Below are 25,456 nucleotides of genomic sequence, written 5' to 3'. Positions count from 1 at the left end.
TGTTCCATTTGCTGCCACGGAGGTTGTTTTAACAGCCAAGAAAGAAGGCTCTGTCCCGAAAAACTTTCTGCAGTGACAGAAATGGCCTATATCCGTGCTGTCCGATGTGGGAGCCATGAGCCATGGTGGCTCTGGGGCGCTGACATGCGCCAGGTGTGACAGAGGAGCTGAATTCTCCACTTTATTGGACACTAGGGAACAGCACAGGTGTGCAGAATGCAGTCTGACCAGCTCTTCTTGCAAAAGGCACCTGTCACACAGTCCTGGACTGGTCACGGTTGATACCGATAAATAAAGACAAAGGATTATTTAGCTATTAGTCTGCTTTCCGTGCTCAGAGAGGAAAAGAGGAGGAAATGAATTTGTGACACTCTCATCTGGCTTTGTCTTTGTGGTAATAGATAAACTGGCTGTGCCCCTGCAAAAGCACTGGCGTTTGACCTCTGTGCTCTGTGGGACCCAGCAGCGTTTGGTCCGTATTTGCTCCTCAGAGGAGGCTACCTATGGCTGCCTGTGGGAGGCTCGTGCTGAATCCAAGTGTCTCACCCTGCCCACGTAACTGCCACATCTTTGAAGCTGGGGACCAATATGGCTGTTTTTAACTCTGTCCCCAGCACTTAACACTGAGTAAGTACTCATGAATTACTTGCTAAATAGCTGAGTAATTAACCTCAAATTTGCCCGTTCATTGCTCCAGCATCTTGGAAAGGCCATCTGGGTTGAGTCTGGTGATTTGGGCAAATGGGAGGCTCGGGGGTCGGTGTCAATGCCCAGGTTTATGCTATGTTGCCAATGGAGTGTTCAAAGCGACCTCTGGTTCAAGTCTCCTAGCTAAGTACAATAACACGATCATCAGGCGCAGGGAAGGGAAAGGGCGATCACTGAAGGCCGGGTGTAGCAAAGGAAGACACTCCGGAAAACGGCGCTCAGAGCCATAACTTTACCCCTGGACGTTCTGATCCAACATATACAAAGGAACAAGCTTTCAAGTGGCAGTTTCTACCTCTTTCAACATAAGACAAGATTTCTTATTTCTACACAGCTCCCTTCACAGGAGTAACTAGCGTCCTAAGGGGAAACAAAAAGAGAACCTCTGAGAAAAGTGAGTCAGAAATTGGAAAATTAATAAAGAGGCGCGAGAGAAAGGAAATAGAGATTACAAAAAATTATACAGTCACAATGTACAAGGGGGTGCGGTGATGATGTTTGTTTAACCTTTAAGGGGCTCAGCTAACGCTGGGGGATGTTGGGCTCCTCTGTGCCAAGTCTTCTTAACCCTGCGTGGCTGTAATTCCTCCAAGGTGCCACAGGGAACACTCAAACTGACCATCTGTCCCCAAAATCACCTTCAGGGAAATAAAAACGCATTTGGCAAGTACCCAAAACTATCACAGGTTCCCTACCATGATAATGAGTTTGTGGCATTGCCAAGTATCCCTTACGAAGTCCTCTGGTAGAGTCAGGCACATTTCTTTGCAACACCAAATTAAAGGGTAAGTACAGTTTGGATTAGAAATTTTGTATGCTATTTTTGGATGCAGAACCCCTTATTAATTGTCATAAACCATTACCCTTTCCATTTAATATGGCAATAAGAAGATCCCAAATGAATAGTTTGCTTCAACCAGCGCACATGGAACGCGACTGGGTCCTGAGAGACATTTTCCAGATCTCTGTAGGACAAAGAGCAGACCATTAGCACACAGCCTCTCCGGCAACTTGACTGTGCTCTGGATGGGGAATGGGGAAAAGCTATCATCGCTCGTGACTATCCAAATGATCCCTTCCCTCTGGCCATCCTGTTCTCTTTACGTGACTTTATGTTTGCATGTTTTCCCCTTACACTCCCCCCGCCCCATGGCCTGCCTCCTCCAGTCCTTTAATCAGGTCCTCGTCACCCTTCAAGGGTGACTCGGTTCTCTCTTCTCAGTCAGACTGTCCCCGACCTCCTCCACCTACAGGGGTCCTTCCCACCTCTGAATTCCCAGAGTCCTCTGTTGTTTCCACTGCACAAGAACCTTCTTCATAGACCCATTGTATCTTTTAGCTCCCCTAGTGACGTGGGGGCGGGCCCTCTCTCATGGTGGGCAGAGGCAACCTTCTGCCATGTTGAATTCTTTGGGTTCTAACTGGCGACGTTCACAAATGGCTGAGCGATGAGTATGATGAGGACAGGAATGCACAGATGACAAAGCCAGAAACTTTAACACAACATCTATTTAAAATACTTAATATCTGGGGATAAATGGAATTTAAACTACCTGTGACCTGAATTTTATCAATCAGAAGATTAACAGAGAACTTTAAAGAGCAAAAAAAAAAAAAAAAGAAAGAAAGAAAGAAACCCAAGAGGGGTAAAAACTCCACAGAAGTGAATGACAGCACGAATCTGTTGGACAGATTTATTACAGCCTAGAGATTCAAGAAGGGACGAAAGCGAACCTACTGTATTACAAAAGGCAGGGAGAAGAGAATGAGAGTATGTACAATGGAAAGGAAGTGGCAAATGGGCTAGGATAAAATTACATTTTCTATTTGGCTCTTTAAAACATGCACTCTGGTTAAAGTGCTTTATAAACAAATAAAAACTTAAAAAAATAAAACAAAATGCCAACTACCTGGGCTCACTTGTGGTGAAGGCACACAAAGCAACAGCAATTGAAAATGCTTTGAACCTGTGCACGATGCTAGTCTAAGGCTGTCGACCTTCAAGAGACCCTTAAAGGCAATGTGACCACCATCTACCTTTACCAAGTCACAAGTACCTCTTAAACATTAAGTGAATAATGCTTCATTAAGTATTTGAGATTATAATGAAAAGCAACACGCAATAAATCACAAAAGGACACTAAAAGGATCCTTAGTTCAAGTTCCTGGTAGACATCAGCTTCTAGAGTCTTTGTTCTAATAACTTTCCCAGAAGTGTTGGGTAGAGGAACTAGTGAAAGGCAGGGAAGCGTCAGGTAACATCCGTGTTTTCAGCATTTCTTAGCAAGGACCTCCTGTGAGGACCTGCCAAACTGGCCCGCTCTTCCTCACCCAGTAGCTAAACCCACGCCCACATTTGCTTGCGTGGATCTCTCACTGGCCTGAGGCCGAGACCCAGCAGCTGGGCCAGGGCCTTGCCCAGAGCACGGTCTTGTAAATAAGTGCACGCTGGCCTGAGCCTCAGTGCCTCAGTATTCATTCCAAGGTAACCTCCAACGCTGCCGTTATCCTCAACGCAATTGTCACCTGTCACCCAGAACCCTCACTCTTTCAAGAAAGGGCGAAGGATGCCACTCTTTCACTGTTACTGCGCCCAGGAGAGTCAGTGCCCCGCTCTGTTAGTTTGGAGCCCTTCTCTCTCTTTCTCCTGTCTCCCCCATCTTAGCAATTGGAATGACCACCTACCTACCCAGTTGCTCAAGCCAGGAAACTGAAAATCAGTTGTGTCTCTTCCCCACGCCCACAACTGTTCACAGGAGCTAGTAGATTCTCCCTTGTAAATCTCTCTCGCAAGGGATTATTTTTAAACCCTGGTTCAAGTCACCATCACCTCTCGCCCGAATTGCTGCGACAAGCCTTCTAAGGAAGGTCTTCCTCTCTTCAACAGCTTGAACCGGTCTGGTCTGCTCTCCACAATGCAGATTACGGGCCTCTCTAAAATGTGAAATTCACAGTATGTTTGATTTTTTTTTTTGGTTAAAAATCTGTAATGCCACAGCCATTAAGATAGCTGTTTTTTTTGTTTGTTTTTTTTTAAATCAAGGGTTAGCAAGGATGTGCACTGCTGGGGGGAATGTAAAATAGCACAGCAGCTGTGGAAACAGTTTGGTGAGTCCCGAAAAAGTTAAACACAGAATTACCATATGATGCAGTAACAGTACTTCTGGGTCTATATCCAAAAGAAGTGAAAGCAGAAACTCAAAGAGATACTGGTTTACCCCTGTTCACAGCAGCACTATTCACGACAGCCAAAAGGTGAGGCAGCCCAGCTGTCCCCTGACAGACCAATGGAAAAACACCACGTGGGGCACGCATACGTACAGTGGGGCGCTGTTCAGCCTTCCAAAGGGAGGAGATTCTGGCCTGCTCTATGACTTGGGTAAACCTTAAGGGAACCTTGCTTAGTGAAATCAGCCATTCACAAAAAGACACATACTATGTGATTCCAATTATACGAGGCACCTAGAATAGTCAAATTCTTGGTGACAGAAAGTAGAATGGAGGTTGGCAGGCGCTTGGGGTGGAAAGGGGAATTACTGTTTAGTGGGTGTGATGTTTCCATTTGGGAAGACGAAGAATGTTCTGGAGATGGATGGTGGTGGTGACCGCATGGTAATGTGGATGTACCTAACGCTACTGAACTGTACGCTTAAAATGGTTAAATGATACCATACACACACACACACACACACACACAATTTCCTCCACAATTTAAAAACCCGTGCACCCCCCAAAATCTGCAATGCCTCCTCACTGGCCTCGGGGCAAAGCCTAGAGCTCTCCTTAATGCGAGTGACTGTCCTCAGGACTTGGCCCCAGCACACCTCGCCTCTCCTCCCACTCTCCCTCCACGCGGAACCGGGTTGAAGCTGCGCTCACGCACAAACTTTGTAATCTTTGCACAAACTGTTCCTGCCATCTACTAGACAACCCCCTCTCACCTGTCGCTTCTATTCCCATCTTTGGCCCTGTGAGCTCTTCTTGGTAGCGCTTACCACAATACTGTAGCTGCCTGTTTGCTTTTCCGTCTCCCTTCCCGCTGCCTTATAGCTCTCGGAAGGCAAAAACAGGTCTCAGCTTACTTAGAATTACATCTTCGGTGCCTGGCACATGTAAATATTCAGTCAACTTTGGTTATATAAGTAGACAAGTGTAGAAAATTGGAAAGTACTGCTGGAAGCACACATTTTACAATAAAGTAAGTAATACCCACAACTGGACACCAAGCATTCCTTTGCAGCCATCTTTGAAAGATTCTATGTCTTGTTACAAAGAGTTGATCAAAAGGCTCAGATTCCAGAGAAAAATTCTAAATATAAAAAATTTTTCACATAATATTCCAATTTCTTCTACAAATGTTCACGATGGATAAATATGCATTTTTATTAGTTTGTTTTTTAATGCCATTCTGTTTAATTTAAAGTTGTATGTACATAGGATTCTCATTCCTTTAAAATTAGGTCTTTGGGAAATGCTAAGCCAAGTCTTGAAAATACTGACACACCCGCCACATTGAACGAACTGGTTACTTGCCCATAGTTTTAATATTTTGTGAAGTTTTTTAAAAGGAGGGATCAGCTTCAAAATATAGAACTATCTCATCCCATATTCTGCAACCATAATTTATGATTCCAAAACATCAATATTTATGACCATGGAATTTCAAAATCAACTATTTACACAAGTTAAAGTGGAAAGAGTCTAAAGCTGCTCATGCAACACAGGACTGTCAGGCCGAATCTAAGAAATGGTTTTGGTGCCTGTTCTTATCACAGTTCTGGAACTGAAACTCTCACATCTGCCACGGGAAAATGTAGGGACACACAGAAGAGGACCACCCCCCATCCTCTTCCCTCATCTTCCTCTTCCGCTCTTTTTAGAGTCAAACCAGACAATCTCAACAGCATCTAAAACCTTATAAAGGTAGAATAGATTTATTCCTTATTGCCTGTGTGCATCTGATTCTTTTTTTAAAAATTGATATGTAATTGACTCTATAACATTATGGCTATAATTGACTATATAACAATGTAACATTGTATTACATTCAGGTATCTAACATAATGAATCACTATTTGTAGTGCACATACTGTGAAACGATCGCCAGAGTAAGTCTCATTAACATCCACTACCGTACACAGTTACAGAAACTTCTTTTTCTTGTGATGAAAACTTTTAAGATCTACTCTTTTAGCAACTTTCCAATATACAACACAGTATTATCCCCTATCATCACCAGGCTGTATTTTACATCCCTGGGTGTTACTAACTTTAGGGCTGACTCATTAATTAAAAGTGAGTTTGCTACATGCATGCAATGCATTACTACTCAGCAATGAAAAGGGAAACTAACTGTGTATTAGCTGAGTCAAAATCGCCAGACACCAAAGAGCACATACTATGATTCTATTCATAAGATGTTTTAGAGTAGGCCAAGCAAATGTATGGTAATCAGAACAGTGATTGCTTCGGGGGAAGAGAGAAGTGCCCACGAAGAGAGAGGAGGAAACTTTGTGGGGTGATAGAAATGTTCTACGCTGAACCACGCACGATGGGTTAGACGGGTGTGTACACTTGCTGAAACTAATCAAACTGCCGACCTAAGATAATGAGCGTCTCCCTGCATGTAAATTATACCCTAATTTTAAAAAAGGGAATGTGCTCTCTTCTATCTCTTTTAAAACTTTTTATTACCCAAAAATGTAAAATAATACTTGGTCTCTACAGGGCACTTCGTATTTGACCAAATCTATTACCAGTGCTCACCCGCAATGCACATCACTTAACAATGAGAAAATTACGGGCTGCGCAGTGAAGGGGACCTGAAAATGATAGAGATTTTTCTAGTACTTACTCTCCAATCAACTGGATCAGCAAGTACTTTACAAAAAATATGTCTTAGGTCCTAGGCTGCGTAGGACATCTGCTATGAAAAGGCATGTTGCTTTCGTCTGATCTGAACGCCCGACATAGTTGCCCCTGCCACATGAATCGCCACTGTGGAGACAGCCACAAGGAAGCACCTGGCTTTGTACTTTCCTTTCCCACAACGGTTGATCACTACCAATCATAGAAAACCAAAGGCTCCTGTTCAGGCAGCCTCCGCATGTTTGATAACAGAAACTACTACTAATACAACATTTTACTGAACTTCGTAGCTCAAGGCCTAGCCGGGACAGCTAGCAGAGAGGGAGCAGGGAGGGACGGTTTGAAGGACTGAGGCGTCAATGGATAAAACAGATACGGCATTGTGTTATTGGCATTTCAGTAGGCTTTACGCAGTCCACAAAACATGCATTTCCATTGGTTTTCTTCCTCTGTCGCGTGTTTCTGCCCCTTTGCGGACATCAACACGAGCTGTCACGCTCACGGGGGGGGGGCTGACTACGCATGCTCGCGCGAGCGCGGCCCGGGACCACTCACCGGATGCTGGCCAGGTGCCGCGGCGCCGGCTGGTGCTGGAAGTGGTCGGGCCACGGGTGATGCAGGCAGAAGGAGGGCGAGGGCTGGAGGCAGCACGCGGCCTGATAGACAGGGGCGTGGTGGGGACAGAGCGCCACGGTGTACTCCGAGGGCTGCTGCAGGCAGCAGGCGGCCAGGGCCGCGGGCGACGCGGAGCCGGCCTCGGGGGCGCCCTCGTGGTGGCCGCTATGGCTCGTCAGCGCGTGGTGGTACGGGCAGGGCGGGCAGCCGGGGGACACCAGCGGCGTGGCTCGGGGACTGTCGGCCGGCAGGAAGGAGGACCTGACCGTGCCGTTCGCCGGCAGGCAGCCGTTGGGGCTCGCTTTCGCTCTCGGTGCCTCTTTCGGGGTGAGCTGCTGCGCTGCGGGGTCTCCGTCGCAGGCGGGGAGGTGGCCGGGGTGGGGCGGCCCGGCCGCCACGCCGCCGGGGCTCAGCGCCGCACACTCGCTGCCGCTGCCGTTGCTCAGAGCCATGCTCGCGTCCGGCGACCCTGCGGAGAAGGAGGGGACAGAGTCATCCGGGCACAGCCAGGCTGGCACGTCTGCGGGGAAGGCAGGCAGGCTCCTCCAGCACAGCCCTGTGAAAACGAGGGTTCTGGCGGGAGCCGTGACAAGGCTCCCGGGACTGGTCGGTGCAACAGAGCCTGGCGACACCCCAGTCCTCCTCGTCTTTCCTCCCGGCCACTTCATGCACCCGAGAACCCTCTCCTGTCCTGCCTACTTCCTGCCCCTCCTTTCAATGCCCTTCTTTACCTCCCCCCACCCTCCCCCCACCCCGTCCTAGAGCTGCAAGTATCAGTTAAGATTTTAGGGTGCGGAGAGGAGGAGGAAGAAGGGCGAGAATACCAATATCGTCCTTGGCTTTTCAGCACTATCCTGCTTGGGGCGGCCTGCCCCCAGGATGGGGGTGTGGGGTGGGGGAGGGGGGGCAACAGGAAGGGCCCCTCAGGGCGGTAAGCTGTGTCGGTTCAAATAATGTCACTAATCTTAAGAATGTCTTATGTCTTAGAAAAATGTCAAGAAAATAGAATTTTTCCTCGAAGTCACTCAGGTCCTAGAATAAGAATAAACAAAAGGAACTAAAAAGTAATCAGCTAAGCAAAGAATCGTGGCAAACGAGGTATCAGACACCAAAGGTTTATCCACTACTCCAATACATACAATGCTGAAAAAAATAGCGACCAAACATGCCATGTAAGTTGCCATGAACTTATTGTTTTGTATGTTATGTACTACAGGTAGCATTCGTTGCTTGCAGGTGAGAAAAATAATAGTGTGGGCAGCATTTGCTTCAAATGAGATTTCTGTTCTTAACTTTTCCCCTTCCACCAAAGGGTCCAGGTCTTCAAATTAAAAAAAAAAAAGAAGAAGAAGAAGAAAGAAGGAAGAAGAAGAAGGAAAGAAAAGAAAACCCTCAAATTACCAGTAACATATTTCTGTCCAGTCAACAAATAAAAGCAAAAACAGATGACCTCCTCCCTCCCTCCCCCCCGCCCGCCGCTCACCACCCCCTGACCAGCATACACACAAAATCTGGAAATTTGCAGTTAAAAAGATGGGTCATCAAATGCTATTATTGGTCTACTTAACCTTACATGAAAGCCAACAAGAAAAAAAAGGAATGCACACTCTGGCTTAGCCTTCTTCCACGCAGAGAAACAGCATCCGGAGAAATCTCTGCGCACTTTGCACAGACACACGGGTACCAGGCGAAATCATCTCTTTTCGGTCTGAGTACAGGCATGTTTTCACCCAATCTAAAGCTACTCAACAGGGGCATTTCTGAGCACAACAGGCCGGCACAATGCATCAAGTTTCCATCCAAATCATCATCCCTGAAGATACTCATTACGGTAGGACATAAATTTAGCATTATTCACTTATTCACCTTTTAGATAAAACTCCTTACACACACACACACACACACACACACTCCATTAGAGAAACATCAAAGCTAAGAAGACATTGAATTTTATAAATTGTTTCAATGAAAAGGCAAAACATTTATAAATATTAAAACATATATCAAAGCAGGCGGATGTTCCTTCTCTCATAGCCTTGTCACCTTTGAAAGTGGGCTGCCAACCCCAACGTCCTTCTATGAAGCTGTGGGGTTTCTGAATTGTCGTGGTAAATAGAGCTGCTCTCTCCTTCACTGAATCACTCCTGGGTACAAATATATACTATAAAACACAGTTTTACTTGTTTTGTAAAACATTCAACTACCATACCCAACACAAAGCAATGGCAGCTGACTGTGTTCTATTGCCCAGGTAGTGGGAGGGCAGGGCGGGGTCCTAGCCTGACCCCGGGGACGCCAACTCCTCTTCCGAGCCTCCCTTTCTTTTGGTGAGCCGGCTCAGCCAGACCAGCCCACTTGGGCTTCGGTCTGCAAAGAATGTTTCTTCCCTTGTGTTGTTATCAAAAGAAAAAAGCTGTATGCAAACACTCTGAAAACAATAACGCAGAAGGGCCACCTGGAAAGGCATTAGATTTCAAAAAGTCAGGTGAAGTTTAAGACATTTATTTGTATGCTTAAGTGAAAGGCAGTGTAGACAACGGAAGAGGCAAACATCAGACAAACGCTGCCATTTCCCGGAAGCAGAGCCTCTCACTGCACCAAGGCCGAAGGCACAGGCCACGCCCATCACTCGTGCTGCCACGCCCTCTCTCCAGCCACAGGCTGAGCTACCCCACGTGACGGACCTGCTGGGACCAATGGGAACATCCCGATTCCCGCTAACGCTTCCACCAGGAGGATAGAAGGAAGACTTTTTCTGGTTTGAGGGTTTGGTTCTACCACCCCAGGTTGGTTAATATCTCCGAGAGTTTTGGGTTTTTTTTAAAAGTAATTCAATCCATCCTATTGACTCTAATCACAGCTGTCAGGTGAGTTATGCTAGTGGGAAGTCTCTAACAACAAAATCCTCAAAGTTTTCAAGTGAAACTGGGCTTAAAACAGTGTCATCTATCTCTAACACCCTTCAAAGTGCCCGAAATCCCCTCTGGGCGCTTGTCAACTGCTTTTGTTCCCCTATCTTTTAGCTGAATCTGCTTCTCTTCAGGAGAAAACAATCTCTCTTTTTCGTGGTAACCAGAATTACAACTATCATTCCCTCTTATTTTCATTACAAATGAATCATTTTGTAGTTACATAAGAGTTAAATGGATTTCTGCAGGCCAGCCAAGGGACTTAATCACCATTTATAACATTTTTTCCCCCACTGTGGTAAAATGCAGTTCAAATGCCAAATAACTGACTTACAAATGAATTTTTGGAACAAAACCTGTTTCGAAACTTGGAGACTTTTTGCAGCAAAGTAGGAACTAGTGGATAGTAAAGAATAATTTGAACTCTGGCTTTGGCTTGTAGTTGAAGTAAGTCACATGAGCTTTCTATGGTTGTGTCTTTAATCATAAAATGAGAAAAACCAAATTGACTTTATAAATAAGTTATGAATTATAAGTAAAAAATAAGAAGAAGCAAAACCAGAAAGAAATTGTTCTAAGAAACGTCTATGAATTTCGTCCCAGGGATGTATTTGCACAGGAATTCAGGGGACCAGGAGAGCCAGCAAAGTTTACATCTGAGGTCAAGAGCTGACCAGAGGCCGGGAGAGATCTTATCTCTTTAGAACTGAGACAAATGAGGAAAAAATGTAACCTGAGCCTAGGATAGAACAGGAAGGCAGATGAGCTAGAGGAAGAGGCCACATCACAGAAAGGAACTATTGTGTGACAGTAAATGCAATGCCCTGTGATGATAAATGCAGTGATCATAGTATGGATGGTGGACGTTTCCAGTCAGTTTGGGGTCAAACATCAGGAACAACTTTGAGAGACGGCGACGTTGAAATCACCTGTTTTGCCCAGGGCCGTAACATGCAGGGGCTGCCAGGAGAGAGCTGGTCCTGAGGCACTGGCTCAGCAATGATAGGGCCCGTGGCCAGAGACTTCAGTGTATTTCCTGTTGTTCACGCGTGTGATGCGTCAACAAAGCCGCAAATCCCACTCTCCCTCTCCCCTTCTCCACCAGCACTTTAAAGTCCTGGGTGCTTCAGCAGTGTGCGGGCTAGAAGGCCTTTTTGGCCAAGGACCATCGTTGGATTACATTTTAACATTTAAGTATTTTTCTTCCCCTTTGAGCCTCAGTTCTTCACACGTATAAATCAGGATAATAATCCATGGTCATCTCATAGGATTACTGCAAGAATGGGAAAATGTTTTGAAAACTGTAAAGGGCTGTGTATTTATAGTGGAAGAATAAGCATTATTGCTTTGTTGAGTGATGAGAATATTTTTTTAAAAAATACAGAATGCTGCTTCCTAGTTGGAAAGCCAAAATTATGTTTTTAAATGGCAGCCGAGACAGCTGGATCATGGAAGAAATAGCCTGGGTAGGTCTGAATTTGGAAGGTAACTATACCAGGTACTGGTATCGTTTGAGGACCTGGGTCACGTTACTTACACTCTTAGGGTCTCTCAGTCTCCATTGTTCTTAGAGTTGAATCTGTTTGAAATGCGCATTGGCACAACCCTCTAAGAGACCAACATGGCACAACTAATCAAAATTTAAAATACCCTCATCTTTAACCAACAACTGTACTGGGCCTTTATCTTTGGACCTACCTGAACAAGGTGTAAAGATGAATGTATGGATACAACTGCTAACTGCAACTCTGTTTGTACCAGAGAAAACTGGAAACAATCTAAAGTCTCATTAATGGGAGAATTAATTCTGCCATATCCCTACACGGGGTATTCTGTACAACAACAAAAAAGAATGAGTTGGATCAGGATTATTGCTACAGGAGGAAGTCCAAAAGACATCTTTATGTGTAAATAAAACTAGCTGCAGACTGGCCTATATGGTAGGAGTCCATTTTGTTAAAAATGTGAGGGAGCTACACATAAGTGGTTAGAATATACAAGGTAATTTCTAGAAGAACATAAGACAATGCTAACATGGTTTCCTGCTGCAGAGGTGCACAGAGTCTTTTGGAAGGGTAGAGAAGGCTTTCACATTTTACTTGCTGTATAATTTTTACTACAAGTGTATCTTCAATCAATTATATTGGATTTTAATAAAACACAAGGTTTCTAGCACAATGACTAATAATGAACAAAAGGCAATTACTATTTAATATGCAAAAACAGACAAACTCATTTTACCTTAAAAGATAACTAGACACCTATTCACTGTATGCAGTTTAAATTGTTTATCTTCTGATGCATATCTGCTCTCTTACAGCACCATATATATCAAACAGTTGAAGAGAGCAGGAAATGAAAAAGGAGCTAATAAGCCAGAACAGATGAATACAAACTATTCAGAAAAAATATATAAATATTTAAAAAATATCTTATCTCATAGCTTCCAAATTTTAGAAACGTAATTATTACTTGTTGGACCAAAGCTATCTATGAACCAAAAGTGCCATGACTAGTTCCATAAGCGTTATGCAGACACAACAGAGAAGAAATATGACACATTTCAATCATGTTGAAATGTAGAGAGAAAAGTCATCAGAGTTCATGGGTTTAGAAGGGTCAAACAATTACATCCTACTCTGGTTTGGGACTCATGAAACTTAACACCTACAAGATATAAGGAAATGACCATGCTTGAAAGACAAAAAACAGTACCTCACTGGAAATGCTACCATATAATCATAGTAGGGTCTGTTTGAACTATGGATATTTTACTTGTTTAAAGATGCTAATGACACACAATTTACCCAAAGGATGCATAATATTTAGGTGGCTCCACATCTAACAAAGAGTGTTAGGAAAACCTCACAGTAACTACTTGAATTGGAAGTCAGAGCTGCTGGCGTGGCCAGAAAACTGTCAAGTTGAAATCTACATGTGACGTTGGAGAGGACACAAAGACCTGTTCCAATTACCCCAGTAACGGTTTAGCAAAGCCATCACTATCCCTAACAAACACAGGGCTCGTCTAGCCTGAAGGTACATCATCCTCATCCCCATCAGCAGCCGCCATAGGACACCTCTCTGGTATTTCCAAACACTCTCACGCATGATCTCCCTTGAGTTGATCCTCCTAATGGCCCTCAGAAAAACAGGGGTGGCAGGCACGGCCACTCCATTTTCCAAAAGAGAGCCCGAGACACAGACAGACAGTCTTGAATGGGAAGGCTAGAGAGCCTGATGCCGAGGTTTGGAGGGCTTCCTTCTAAACTACATTCACAAGCTCGGACAGCGTGTTCTTGAGTAACCCTTCGCTTCATCAGGTTCCTCCCACCAAACTTAACAGTAAATGGACCAACAAGGTCCCACATTGTAGCCAATCATCTTTTTCAGAAGAGTAATGCTCCCAGTAGCACGATTTCGCAAGGCAAAATACAAAACACTAAGCCAGTGCTTCTCAAACATTAAGGGCCACTTGGGAAGGTCGTTAAAATGCAGATTCTGGGACAGTCCATCTGGAGTGGGCCGCTGGAACACACTCCGTGTAGCAAGGCTGGACCTCAAACCAGGCAGGGAGGCTACAAGAGATTAAGGCCTAAGTAATGGCCACAAGATGCACAATTACAGCCAAATGGACGAAACAAGCAGGCAGAGGACAACCCTTGACAGAGAAAGGCCCGTTTTTCTGATTAAGACAGAGAAAAGTAACAAATGTTAACAATAGAGATTCTGGTTGATAGCCAAGTTTAATTCTGGCTTATTTTATGACTCAAACTGTCACGCGCATAGAAAACCAAGCAATGCAATCTTAAGTCTTTTCAGCGCAACGCCTGTGTGGATGAAGCGCCTTGCCCAGTTACCTGGGCGAGATGAGCTTTCTCTCTTGAGGGGTCCGCATGCTGGAAGGGGGTATAGAAGGACACCGGAAGTGCTTTGCACACCAGCTAGAAAGGCAGTGTGGGGACTCTCGCACCATCATATACCAAACGTGTTCTAATATAAAACAGCCCCTCCTTAATGGCTTGATGCTTTGGCTAAAATGATGGTCTCACTTCTGATCACTGGAACTAAGCTGACTTGTTAATACTTAGTGCTACAGCCAGAGAATCAATAGCTTCTCCAGCACCAGAGAAACTGACAAATTGTATTTGAGGCATCTTCCGTCAGAGGACTATTAAAAACACATGGTAAAAGGACATCGACCAGGTTTTGTCTCTAGGAATATTTTTCCCCTGAAAGGACTATTAAAAATGTTTTTGTGTGTGAGTTTTTTTAACATCTCACTATGTGAAACACTTTCTTTACCTCTATGGAGAAATTGTTAAACCATTATTGAGAAAACCGAGAGTCAAAAATATTAAAGTATAACTAATCCAAATCACATGATTGAAATTCAATCTCAGCCCAGTATTTCTCTAAAATTAAGGCTTTTCCACTACCTCAAGATGCCTCCAGGGCATTGCCAAGCCCAGCTAGCTTTTATAGGACCACTCGAGGCTACTGATAGAAAATGCAGTCTGAAGGTGCCTGTGAAAAATAGCCTCAGAATTCAGTATTTCCCAAGACAGTTTTAAAAGGTACAGTCAGCACAGACAGTGTCAGAGACACGTTCACTGAATTAAGAAGAGGTGCTGTCCACCCACATCCCATGTTAGGGAGACCCGAAAAACAAGGCAAAGCATTGATCCTCATGGTCATGTGGCATTTGGGCCATTTTGAAATAATGTCATTGTGACCTGACAGCAAAACCTTTCTCTTTAATCGAAGAATTGGGTGCTTCTAAGGAACTAAAAAGAATGGTCATAAATAAAGAAATATAATCTAATAAATACGTATAATCTAATACATAAATTAAAAAATATAACTTAATTTGTCTCCCCTCTGAGACAAATTAAATTTTCTTACTTTTCTTCGAGTTTGTGAACTTTCTACCATTAAACTCTCCTTCAATAAGAACACGAACAAATATCTTCACTTAATCACCAATAAACATTTTATATGTAACAAAGAACTGTACAAAAATAAAGTATCATGGTTATTATTCCCCTTAAACTTAGAGTGCAATGCATTAGAAGCCATTTTTTCAAAGACGCAATATTATCCGTTCGACAATCTATACTATACCACTAAATAAACATTTCATAAGAACGTCCCAGGTATTAATCTGCTTTTCAACACACCCTGAAAAAGCAAAAAAAAATCCAAAAGTAGCGATTACAATCTTTTTCAATGAAAAAAGAAAATCAAAAGAAAATTCAAATAGAAAAAAAATGTTTTTCTATTCTTTTACAATGAAAACTTAGTGTTTTCCTATTAAATTGATATTATCAAGAAGGTAGAAAGAGAGACAGACTCAGAGAAAGAGAGCAGGATGACAGCTCTGGGAGAGGGGCCTGGGAGTGTGGAGGGACCGAGCCAAGAGAAGAGGAGAAGGAACTCGCAGCAGTGTGGTGACCGTGTGGGGAGAGGGCGGCGGGGGGGGGGGGGGGGGGTGGAAGAGAGTGGGGGAGGGGGGCGGAACAAATGGTGATGGAAAAAATAAAATAACAAAATTGCCAGATACAGTCCCCTCCCCTAGATATGCAACAACAACAAAAATAAAAGGTAGAGGACCTTAGGAAGACATCACAGTGCGTGTGCCCTAGCAAATCTGAAGGCCCTGACTTCTGGAAGCGAGCCTACCGCTGGGGAGGAGTTAGGTCGTCAAAGCAACGGTGGATGCGCCTGCAGGGGTGAGCAGTAGCAGGTTCAGGGTTGAGGGAACAGGAATCTCGTTTCTCTCATTTACTTTACGTCCCATGGGCCTTTGGTAACAGATCTACGAGTATGTGGAAGGGAAACGTGGGAATAAAATAAAGTTGATCTTTCACAGTCTGGGATAAATTATAGCTAATAACACCCTCTTTTTAGCATAAACTTTATCTTCATACATGTGTATTTCAAGAGAGATCTCTTTTCCAAGTTCATCCATAAAATCATCATTCCACAGAACCTTTGCCACTTCTCCCCACACTTCCGATGAAATGCTATGTCTATAGTATTGCCCTTGATTGAGAGAGAGAGGCTTCTTAAATCTTTGAGTTCCTAGTGCAGGTGAATTGAAATTCTAATTGAAATTCGTTTGTATAATTAAGAATATACAAAATAAAACTAGAGAAGTTTTTTCCATAATCAGAAATACTTATCAAAAAATTCTAGAAAGCCCTCCGCTAGGTTGCTAACTAACCCAAGAAGCAGCCAAGACATTCAGTTACTTGGCTGCAAACCTGGAAGGAAATGCAAGAAATGTAATAAATATTCACAAAGTTGTGAGTCGGTACTGCAGCAGCCCCAGGCCTTTGCACACATTACAATCACTTCAATAATAAATAAATAAATAATTACAGCGCAGCGCCCACCCCGTAGGTTACGGTTTAATTCATATTGTAATGGGGCGTAGGCACTGGCATTTCAAAAATGCTCCCCTGATGATTCTAATGTGAGCTAGGGGTGAGAACCAAAGTTTCATACTTTGTAAAATTAATGCTGATCAATTCGTAAGAGCAAGAGACTGCCACTCAAAATCTTCAACATTCCAAAAACATGGCTTGAAATGAAGAACCTTGCTGTATATTCAAAAATTGGACCCGGTACTTCACGTTAGATATGCTTTGTATTATTTGGGTTATCTTCACTTTAATTTTTTTGTTGTTGTTGTTACAATGGAAAGAGGCTTCATCTATAGGACTTTTGAGGCTGTAAGAGTGGGGACAAGGTGCAGCAAAGAGAAACCCCTCATGAGACATTAGTTTGAAAGACAACAGTGCAGAGACGATGTGCAACAATGCTGTGGAAATATAGACAAGTTGTCACACAGCCTCAATGACTTATATGTCATTTACATAAAGGTTAGGATATAGCTAATGAGTTTGACTCTCAAGAAAAAACATATCCCCAATCCCTGTCAAACTCTAAAAAGTGAAGCCCAAGCCCCTGTAGTCAAAGAGCAAGTTTCCTAAAGTTTTATGCCAAAAAGAAGCATGTGACAGAAAAGAAAAAAATTTTTTTGGTTGCATTTTAAGCATCTTAAACGTTCCAATTCTAGGATCAGACAGCTTCCAGATACCAGGCCTGCTATATTCCACCTCACATCCCCGCCAAATAAGAATTACAAGATGCTTTGGTAATAAACAGGCCCCTCAAGATGTGATAGGTTTATCGTTGGGCCGTAATATTTCATTGCAAGCTATTTTGGCTCAACTGAAATCGCAAAACAGGCGAGTTTACAACTGAGCCCACTATGTGTATCACTACAGCTCTGTCTCAGAACCAGGATCGTATTACTGGGCCTAACTAACGTTGTTGAACGGATCACAAGTCGTCTAAAGTCACCATGAATGTTTAATACTTCACACATCTCAAGACCTCAAAACTTAGCAGCTCAAAGGAAAAAAAAAAACCCATGATTTAAGTCAATCAAATTATGAAAATTCTATTCCCACATACTGTGAGGCAAAAGAATGTGAATTTTTATGTCTTCCACACAGTCAAAAACTGAGACCAAGCACCATAAAGGCTTTGAAAGCTGTTTGACCTAGATGGTAAGGTGCTGTTTTTTAATACTGCACTTAGGATTACCTCTGCTTTTCCCACAAAGGCTAAGTATCGGAGGCCACCAGGATCCACTCCCTGCTGTTTAGGGACGTTTGAGAAGCAGCAAATCAGATTTCCTAGAACAACTCCCCAGAGGGGTTCTTCTCTGCAGAGTGCACCCCCTAACATCCCAAAGGTATCCTTCTGTCTCCTGCGCCACTTGGGAAACGGCTCTCCAAGTTTTTGGGCTTTGTAACAAACGCAGTGAGAGACATCGCTTACTTCAAGGACTTTGAGGTTTTAAGCTTAGGAAAACATCAAATTTTGACTCTCTTTCTTACTTGAATTGGGTCGTACATTAACTTAGCAAGGGCCTGGGTGTACGTTTTGGAAATTTTTTCTATTCCTTACTTAAATTATCACTATAAATACTTGTGAGTTCTGCTGTTTGTTTTCTCATATATATTAGATGAATTGAAATTATATTTACTGTTCATGTGGGATTTCCTGTTTGCTCACAAAGATAATTAAATCACACTTTCCAGTGAAACAGGTGAATGACCTTATTTAGTAAGCATATAATAAGCACCTACAGTGTTCCCTGTGAGTAGTTTTCTTGCAATCTAATATGTGAGTCTGTATAAGTGAGCCTGTTTATTAGAGATTAAAATGATAAAGGAATTGAAATTAAGGTAAACAAAGGTACCTTCTCGACCAAGTCTCGCTTTTCTAATTTATTATAGTTGCTTTGTTTTGTATTTCTCCAAAAGGCTGACAGGCTAAGCAGTTCATTTGTCTATTTCTCATGTTAGGATGTGCTCAGAAATTGCCATTCTTTCAAAACATAGGAAATGGTCACATGGTCAGTGTGCCACGGATGCCCATCGCCCGCGCTGAGTTGTAAGAGAAGACTTGTCCAGTTGGAGGGCTCACATCCAACCCCAGATATCGGAGCAGTTAGGACGAAAGGTCAAGAACGGGTGCCCAGCCAACGCTGAAAAGCAGGTTCCCCAATGGGTGCTAAAAGGAGTTGATTGGTTTGGGATTAGAGTAAAATGTTGGATGAATCAATTGCATAACACATTTCCCAGACTGAGGCAAGGTTAACGTGTATACGTGTATTCTCTCCCTACTTTATGCTGAATTTATTGGGGTGACCCTGGTTGATAAAAGCGCCATACAGCCGTCGAGGACACACTCTTGCACACACCAGCACGTGGCCTCACGCATTCCGCCCAGAGTCAAGTCTCTGTCACCGTGCACCGCCCTTGGCTCCCTTCCACTTCCCCTCACCCCGCCTTCCCTCTGGCAATCACCATGCTGTTTTCTGCGTCGGCTGGTTGGTTTGTTTTTTCTTCCTTGATCCCTTCACCTTTTTCACCCAGTAACGTGTATTTTTCTACCCTGCTTTGCAGGACAATCGCTTCAGATTCTTAAATATTACACTTTTTTTTCATAATCAATGCAAATAGCTTGTGCTCACAGTTCTATCGTCCAGGCCTAAGATGTAGTTACAGGAAGCCAGGCGAGCAGGGAGAACGCTCTGCCTCAGCGTTGCACACGGAAACAGAAAGTGACAGACGGAGGGCGAGCCAGTGAAAGATCCCACATTCAAGAGCTGGGCACCGAAAGCGTTCTAAGATTGTTTTTAGAAACGAGAAATTTTAAAGTAAATAAAATCATAAAAAAAAAGACACACTTATTTTAGCATCTTAAAAAGTAGAAATGTGTCAGCAGACATTAAAACCAGAGGAAATAGTGACCCCACTGTCTACAAGTGAAACACTAGGTCAGAGCTTAGTTAGGGAGTTTGGTGGCTTCCCAGCCACCAAAGGGAACGAGAGGTTTTTAAAATTATAGGTACTATCATCTCTAATAATCCTCTAGAGGGTAAAAAGAACATATTTCATTCTTTCTTTCAACAGGAATACCTGTCAAATTTTAGCAAATTGTGAAGTATGTTCTCTATTTCTTGCATTTTCAATGAAGAAAGTCATTATGGTCAGTCAGTGATTTGTATGAAGTATGCCAGTTTTGTGAAATTTTTACCTCATTTTTTTAAAGTTTAAATTTTACTATCAAACATGCAAATAAAACAAGTTAAACTAGTTTGAATTTTTCTACCAGTCACATTATAAAGCATGCACTCTCATTTTAAGCAAAAGTAAATATGGCAAATATATTCTGATTTCTACTTTAGCAGTAAATCCGATTATAACTACCATTGTTACAAGTAAAACGCATACAGTACATCATAAGACATTTAATCAAGTCAAACACAACTGGGAGAGGTATGCCCAGTTGTGCATTCACAATGAACACAGATAACACTTAAACGTGCTGTGGAAGCTTAGCTCTCAAGTGGTTACCTTCACGAGAGTTCTGTTTTTACAGGTGGGAAGATGCTAATATTTTATTACTTTCTTACAATATTTGATTCACAAAAGTGATCAAAGTGATTCCGATACAATTCTGCATCTAGTTTGCCACCAACAGGAAATAAGAGAAGCACATATTTTTAAACTTCTCTGATTTAGACAGTGGTTAAAGAAAAACCTCAAAGCAGGAAACAACATAAACTGCTTTAAGTCTGAGGTTTCCCTCCAACTTCATAAAGCAAGCCCATTTCAATAAACCTTCCCAAGAAACAGCTTCGCCTTAGCTTCCTATGCGAGACTACATTCAAATAAACATCGGATTGTAATGCATGGAGAAGTGGTTCCAAGTTTACACTGCATAAGAAATCGTGAGCTGGAATTCTGAATCCAGTTCTAGAAGCGCAGAACAAAATTCCGTTTTTAAAGAAAGTTCCCCCCAAACAGCAAACTCACACAGAGACGCGCAAGGATAGGCATTACCGTGACGTTCAAAGAAGCGAGTCCCCTGGCTCGGCGGAGCTGGCAAATGCTCGCAGCCGCGAAAGCCCTTAGAGGCTGCGGGAGCCCAGCCCCAGGGAAAGCGACCAGCAGTGGGCGGCGGGACAGGCTGAATGACAAGAACGTGCAGATCGCTTTGAGTTAGCCACGGTAGGGGCTGGGACTCGCAGTGTTTGCTCTCCTATAGGGCAGGAGTTTTTCTCCTACTTAACCCCTAGGGGCAAGGTCTTAGGAATGGTAACAGCTGGCGTGCAGAGGGGCTTGATCTGAGCGTGAGGTCAGCAAGCCAGGATATGAAGGTGACATGTAATTTCTAGCCTTTTCCTGCTTCCACGAAGGAATTGCACGAAGGACTGTTTTTGGTTATACGTTCCTTTGATCTTTTGGATTTAAAGTTACTTAGTAGATTAAAGCCATGGTAGCTGATATTATTTGCTTGCTTAGACTAACTTAAGTGTTGCCGATTCAGTTTTCTGACACGCGGGGCTACTACATTTAAACTAACACAAATAAACACCAACCCGTGTTTATTTCCAAGTTCCGGGGATTCTTGTGCTCTTTCACAAATGGCTTTTGAGCCCCTGCTTTTTAGGGCAGAGAGTTCATAGTTTGCAAAAGAGGAGTAGCCTTCTTTATTAAAGAGGGAAGTCTTGTTTAAAACAGTTGTAAGTGCTTCTCTTCAGTTTTCCCAAACAAAAACCGCAGTTTGTTAAATAAACTGGACACTGTCTTAACAGATGTGTGGCCTGGACGCCGCGACAGCCACAACACACAAACCTTGTAAATACCTGCAGACAAATGCTTCACATTTACATACGCCATCCATTGGCAAACAAGTGATAATTTACTGACCCCATGAAATCCAACTCTTCAGGACTTCTTTAATAAAAACGCACAAACAATTCTTTTAACAGGCTGCGCTAATTATATGAAGACAGCACTTTCAGACTTACAGAAAATAACACCAAAAGCACAAGCAATCGGAGGGGAAAAATAGATAAAATTGGAGTTTGTCAAAATAAAAAACTTGTGTACATCAGAAAGACAACCCACAGAATGGGAAAAAATATTTGCAAATCATGTATCTAAGAGGCAAGTATCCATTATATATATCAAAACCTACAGTTCGATAGCAAAAAGACAAATAATCCAAAGTAAAAGAAACCAGTTTTGAAGTAGACCTTTTTCCAAAGAAAATATACAAATGGTTAATATGCACATGAAAAGATGCTCAACATCACTAATCATTAAGGAAATGCAAATTGAAACCACAGTGAGATACCACTTCACATCCACTTAGATAGCAACAATGGAAAGAAGAAAGGAAGGAAAAGGATGTGTGTTGGCAAGGGTATGGAGGGATTGGAACCCCCATAATACCACTGGTGGGAATGTAAAATGATGTAGCCACTACGGAAAACAATCTAGAATTCCTCAAACAATTACAATAGAGTTACTGTATGAGGCAGCAATTCCACTCCTAGGTCCAGTTGATTTTCACTAGTTGTGGAGTCTGTATTTGCAAATCTGCTAACATTTATTTGAAACCCCAAAATAACGCTCCCGGGGCAGTCCTCAGCCACGCAGGTGCACAGAGGGGCGAAGGATCTGAGTCCTGCGCGCAGGTGCTCAGGTGAGGGCGAGCAGGTGCCTCTGCCTTCTTGTTTCAGCCCTTTGACCATCAACAAGTGCTCTTTTTGCAGTGTAGGTAGTGCCACTTTTTCATATTTTTGTGCTTTTTGTTGGTGATTTCACTGTTTTAAATAGCCCCAAAGTGTAATGTGCAAGGCTGTCTAGGGTCCCTAAGCTCAAGAAGATAGGCCTTATGGAGAAAATAAATGTGTTAGACAGAAACACTCACAAGACAAGGCCGTGTATTAATTGGGTGTCAAAAATGTAACCAGAAACTCGAAGTAACTGAGCTTTATGTTTCCCTGTGAGCAATGACTCAGGATTCACCAATTCAGCCGTTAGGAAACATAACTACCACAAATACAGAGGATCAACTGTAAATGCCCAAAAGAACTGAAAACACATTCAGAAAAACTGTGTACACAAACATCCATAGCAGCATTATTCACAACAGCCAAGGAAGCAAAACAAACGTCCATCAACGGAAGAAGGGATAAACCAAATGTGTCTGCCCAGACAATGGAACACTATTCAGCCATAAAAAAATGAATCACTGACACATGCTACGACATGGATGAACCTTGAAAATCTTATGCTAAATGAAAGCAGACACCAAATGTCACATATTGTATGATTCCATTTATATGAAATACCCAGAATCATCAAATCCAGAGACAAAAGGAAGATTAGTGGCTGCCAGGGACGCGGGTGTGAGGACAGAAGACAGGGATTGATTGCTCAGAAGTACGGAGTTTCTTTCTGGTGATAAAAATGTTCTGGGATTAGACAATGGTGATGGTTGTGGATACATTAAAACCCACTGAATTGTACACTTTATGATGGTGAATTGTATGGTATGTAGAGGTAGATATCTCAATTTAAAAAACTAATACAAAAGTTACAAATTTCCAGCCCTTTGACCAACAGTTCTCAAACTGGAGTGTGCGTCAGATCTCCCATAGAACCTGCGGGAAGGCCGCCGGCTGAGCCCCACCCCCAGACTTCCGGTTCGAGGGCCTGGGCGGGGCCTGAGCACGTGCTTTCCTGGAAGCCTCCAGGTGCTGCTGCAGCAGCGGGTCCCGTCCACCCACGTTCTGAGAGTCGCTGTATTAGAGACAACGTAGGAGCTCACAGAAGGCAGAAGAGGGCCATTCTCATGGCGGAAAAAGGGAGCGGGAGGGAGGGAAAAGGAGAAGCCTTTAGTCAGGCAAATATATTAAAAGATTCAGTCCCCAAATCTTAGGGTACGCCGATGTCGTGCCATGTGTATGCCAAAGGCTGTAATACTAAAATCCCCGAAAAGGAATTGGAAAAGTAAAAGGAAAGCGGGGGTATTTAACATTCTTTGATGATTCGAATACCCCTTTGGTTTAGTTTATGGAAGCAGCTAATCCGTTGCATTGTGCTTGTCCTCGCAAGAGAGGCAAACAAAGGTTCCAAGAAACTCCTCCGCTCAGGTCAGCTGTCACAGAAACCAAAGGCCTGAGCTCGCCAACTCATAAACCTGTACATTCTGATTTCCATTTTTAGATAGGCTACGGATTGGTACACTTTATTACTTTATTTAAAACTGTTGGGTTCATATAAAAATAGATCATTTAAAGCACACTTTGGGTATTGTCACAGGGAATACATTTTATCAATGATAGGATTATTTCCCATTGCTTTGGTATATTTCTCAATATATTATTTAGAGTGAAAAGGAAAATGCTGGTAACTTTATCAAAGTTCTAATGTGCTCTGAGAAAAATATCCCTTCTCTTCTTAGAGCACATAACTTAGGAATGTGTCTTTCTTCGTTATTAGAAAGAGAGAACACAGGAGACGGAAAAAGACAAGTGCTGGCAGGAGAGGCACAACACTTGGTATTTTTAAAAACTGGAAAAAAATCAACCACCTGCTGATTCACACACTCACATCTGAACTCAGTTCAAAATGTAATTCTAGATTTTATTATGTTTATTAACATTGAGAAGTCCCATCTATTAATCTGTGTGTGTGTGTGTGTGTGTGTGTGTGTGTTAAGTGTCAAAACAGTTATGAATGAGTAAACTGTGGTCTGAGGTTGACAGTGGAGTCCCTTAAAAATCAGCAAGGTTTCTCTTTCGTATGGTCACATCAATGGCTTAGCCATTTGAAAGTACAAGTTCAGGAAAAGTAATTATAGGAAGCTTTCACAGATGGTATTCTATGTTGTGGCGCGGTGTTTCTGGAATATAGATTGCTAGGTGCACACTTAAGACTTCAGCCCAGAATATTAAGCTGCTCAAGAGTCAGCGGAGTGTGGAAGTCCAGCCTCAGCTCCGCCTCTCGCTAGCTCCGTAACCTTGAACTAGTCACTTGACCCAGGGGTTATAGCCATTTATTTTACATTATATACGCCATACATTATATACGATGCCCTCACAGGTCCCTCCGAATCCAGTTTTTATGAGTTTGGATATCTCTGCAAATAGATAAAATAAATTCCAGTTTTTCCTATTCAAATTTTGATTAGGAAGAGACAATACATTCAGCATCGAGTTAGCGATTCTGGAGCAAAGACTGATCATTTGGTAAGCAAACTGGAGCAGAAACAAGGGAATTGCAGTGGTCCCAACAACTCATTTTTTTTACACGTCCTCATTTCCCAGCATCACTGGCAATACCTGTTCTCCTTGCTGTTTCTATTACTTGAAGATTCTCTGCCTCTCTAATCCTTATTCCAGTCCCCTGGCAGATCTTCTCAATTCTCTTACTCTAAACCTTAGGCAGCAATATCCACAGCTGTCGTTCTTTGTCCTTTCTGCTCCATGCTTCCTGCCTACGTCATCACTTTCAACTTCTTTTCTAAGCTCCATTTCTGCAACCTTTGCTCTGTGGGGGCCAGAAAAATAGGAATGTTTTTCCTCTTACCTTCTAAATTCTAGCTGGGCTGAGAATCAAATTAACAGAGACAGATTAACAGGAGAAAGTCCAAGTATCAATACATGCCCATGGGGACTCCACAGAGGCAGAGAAATTCCAAAGACAGTGAGTATGTAAGACATTTTGGACAAAGGAGGCGGGGGGAGGGAAATGGGGTATTAGGTTTCAGAAGTGAGAGTGGGCAATTTACAGGTAGTTGAGGAAGAGGGGAGCACAGGGCTAGGGGACTCAGAGACAATGGGACATGGGGCATCTAGCTAGCAGACACCTGCCTGAAGCCCTCCTGTTTACCCTGCTTAATTCGAATTGGGCTAAGGGGCACCCTGAGAGCTCCTTCCGGAAGCTGGTTTCTCTGTCTGAATCTCTTTG

At 43.0% G+C, this 25,456-nt stretch overlaps 1 protein-coding gene across 2 annotated transcripts in view; it reads right to left on the bottom strand.

The window, feature by feature from the left end:
* Positions 1–25,456, bottom strand: part of DISP1 (dispatched RND transporter family member 1) — a 135,863-nt gene that overhangs the window by 39,510 nt on the left and 70,897 nt on the right. The window contains exons 1-2 of one of the 2 annotated variants that reach the window (XM_054576632.1): positions 20,504–20,515; positions 7,132–7,660 (exon numbers count right to left, since the gene is read on the bottom strand). In XM_054576632.1, coding sequence (XP_054432607.1) covers positions 7,132–7,643 — 512 coding nt within the window. In that variant the 5' untranslated portion in view covers positions 7,644–7,660; positions 20,504–20,515. Of the gene's footprint in view, positions 1–7,131; positions 7,661–20,503; positions 20,516–25,456 lie in introns of those variants that run through there. The other variant, XM_054576631.1, reaches the window with a different exon arrangement.

The sequence above is a fragment of the Pteronotus mesoamericanus genome, unplaced genomic scaffold, assembly GCF_021234165.1.
Source record: "Pteronotus mesoamericanus isolate MK-2021 breed Mesoamerican mustached bat unplaced genomic scaffold, CSHL_Meso_final contig_347, whole genome shotgun sequence".
NCBI lineage: Eukaryota > Metazoa > Chordata > Mammalia > Chiroptera > Mormoopidae > Pteronotus > Pteronotus mesoamericanus.
Note: the sequence above shows the minus strand (reverse complement) of the source record. Positions and strands in the feature narration are given on the sequence as shown.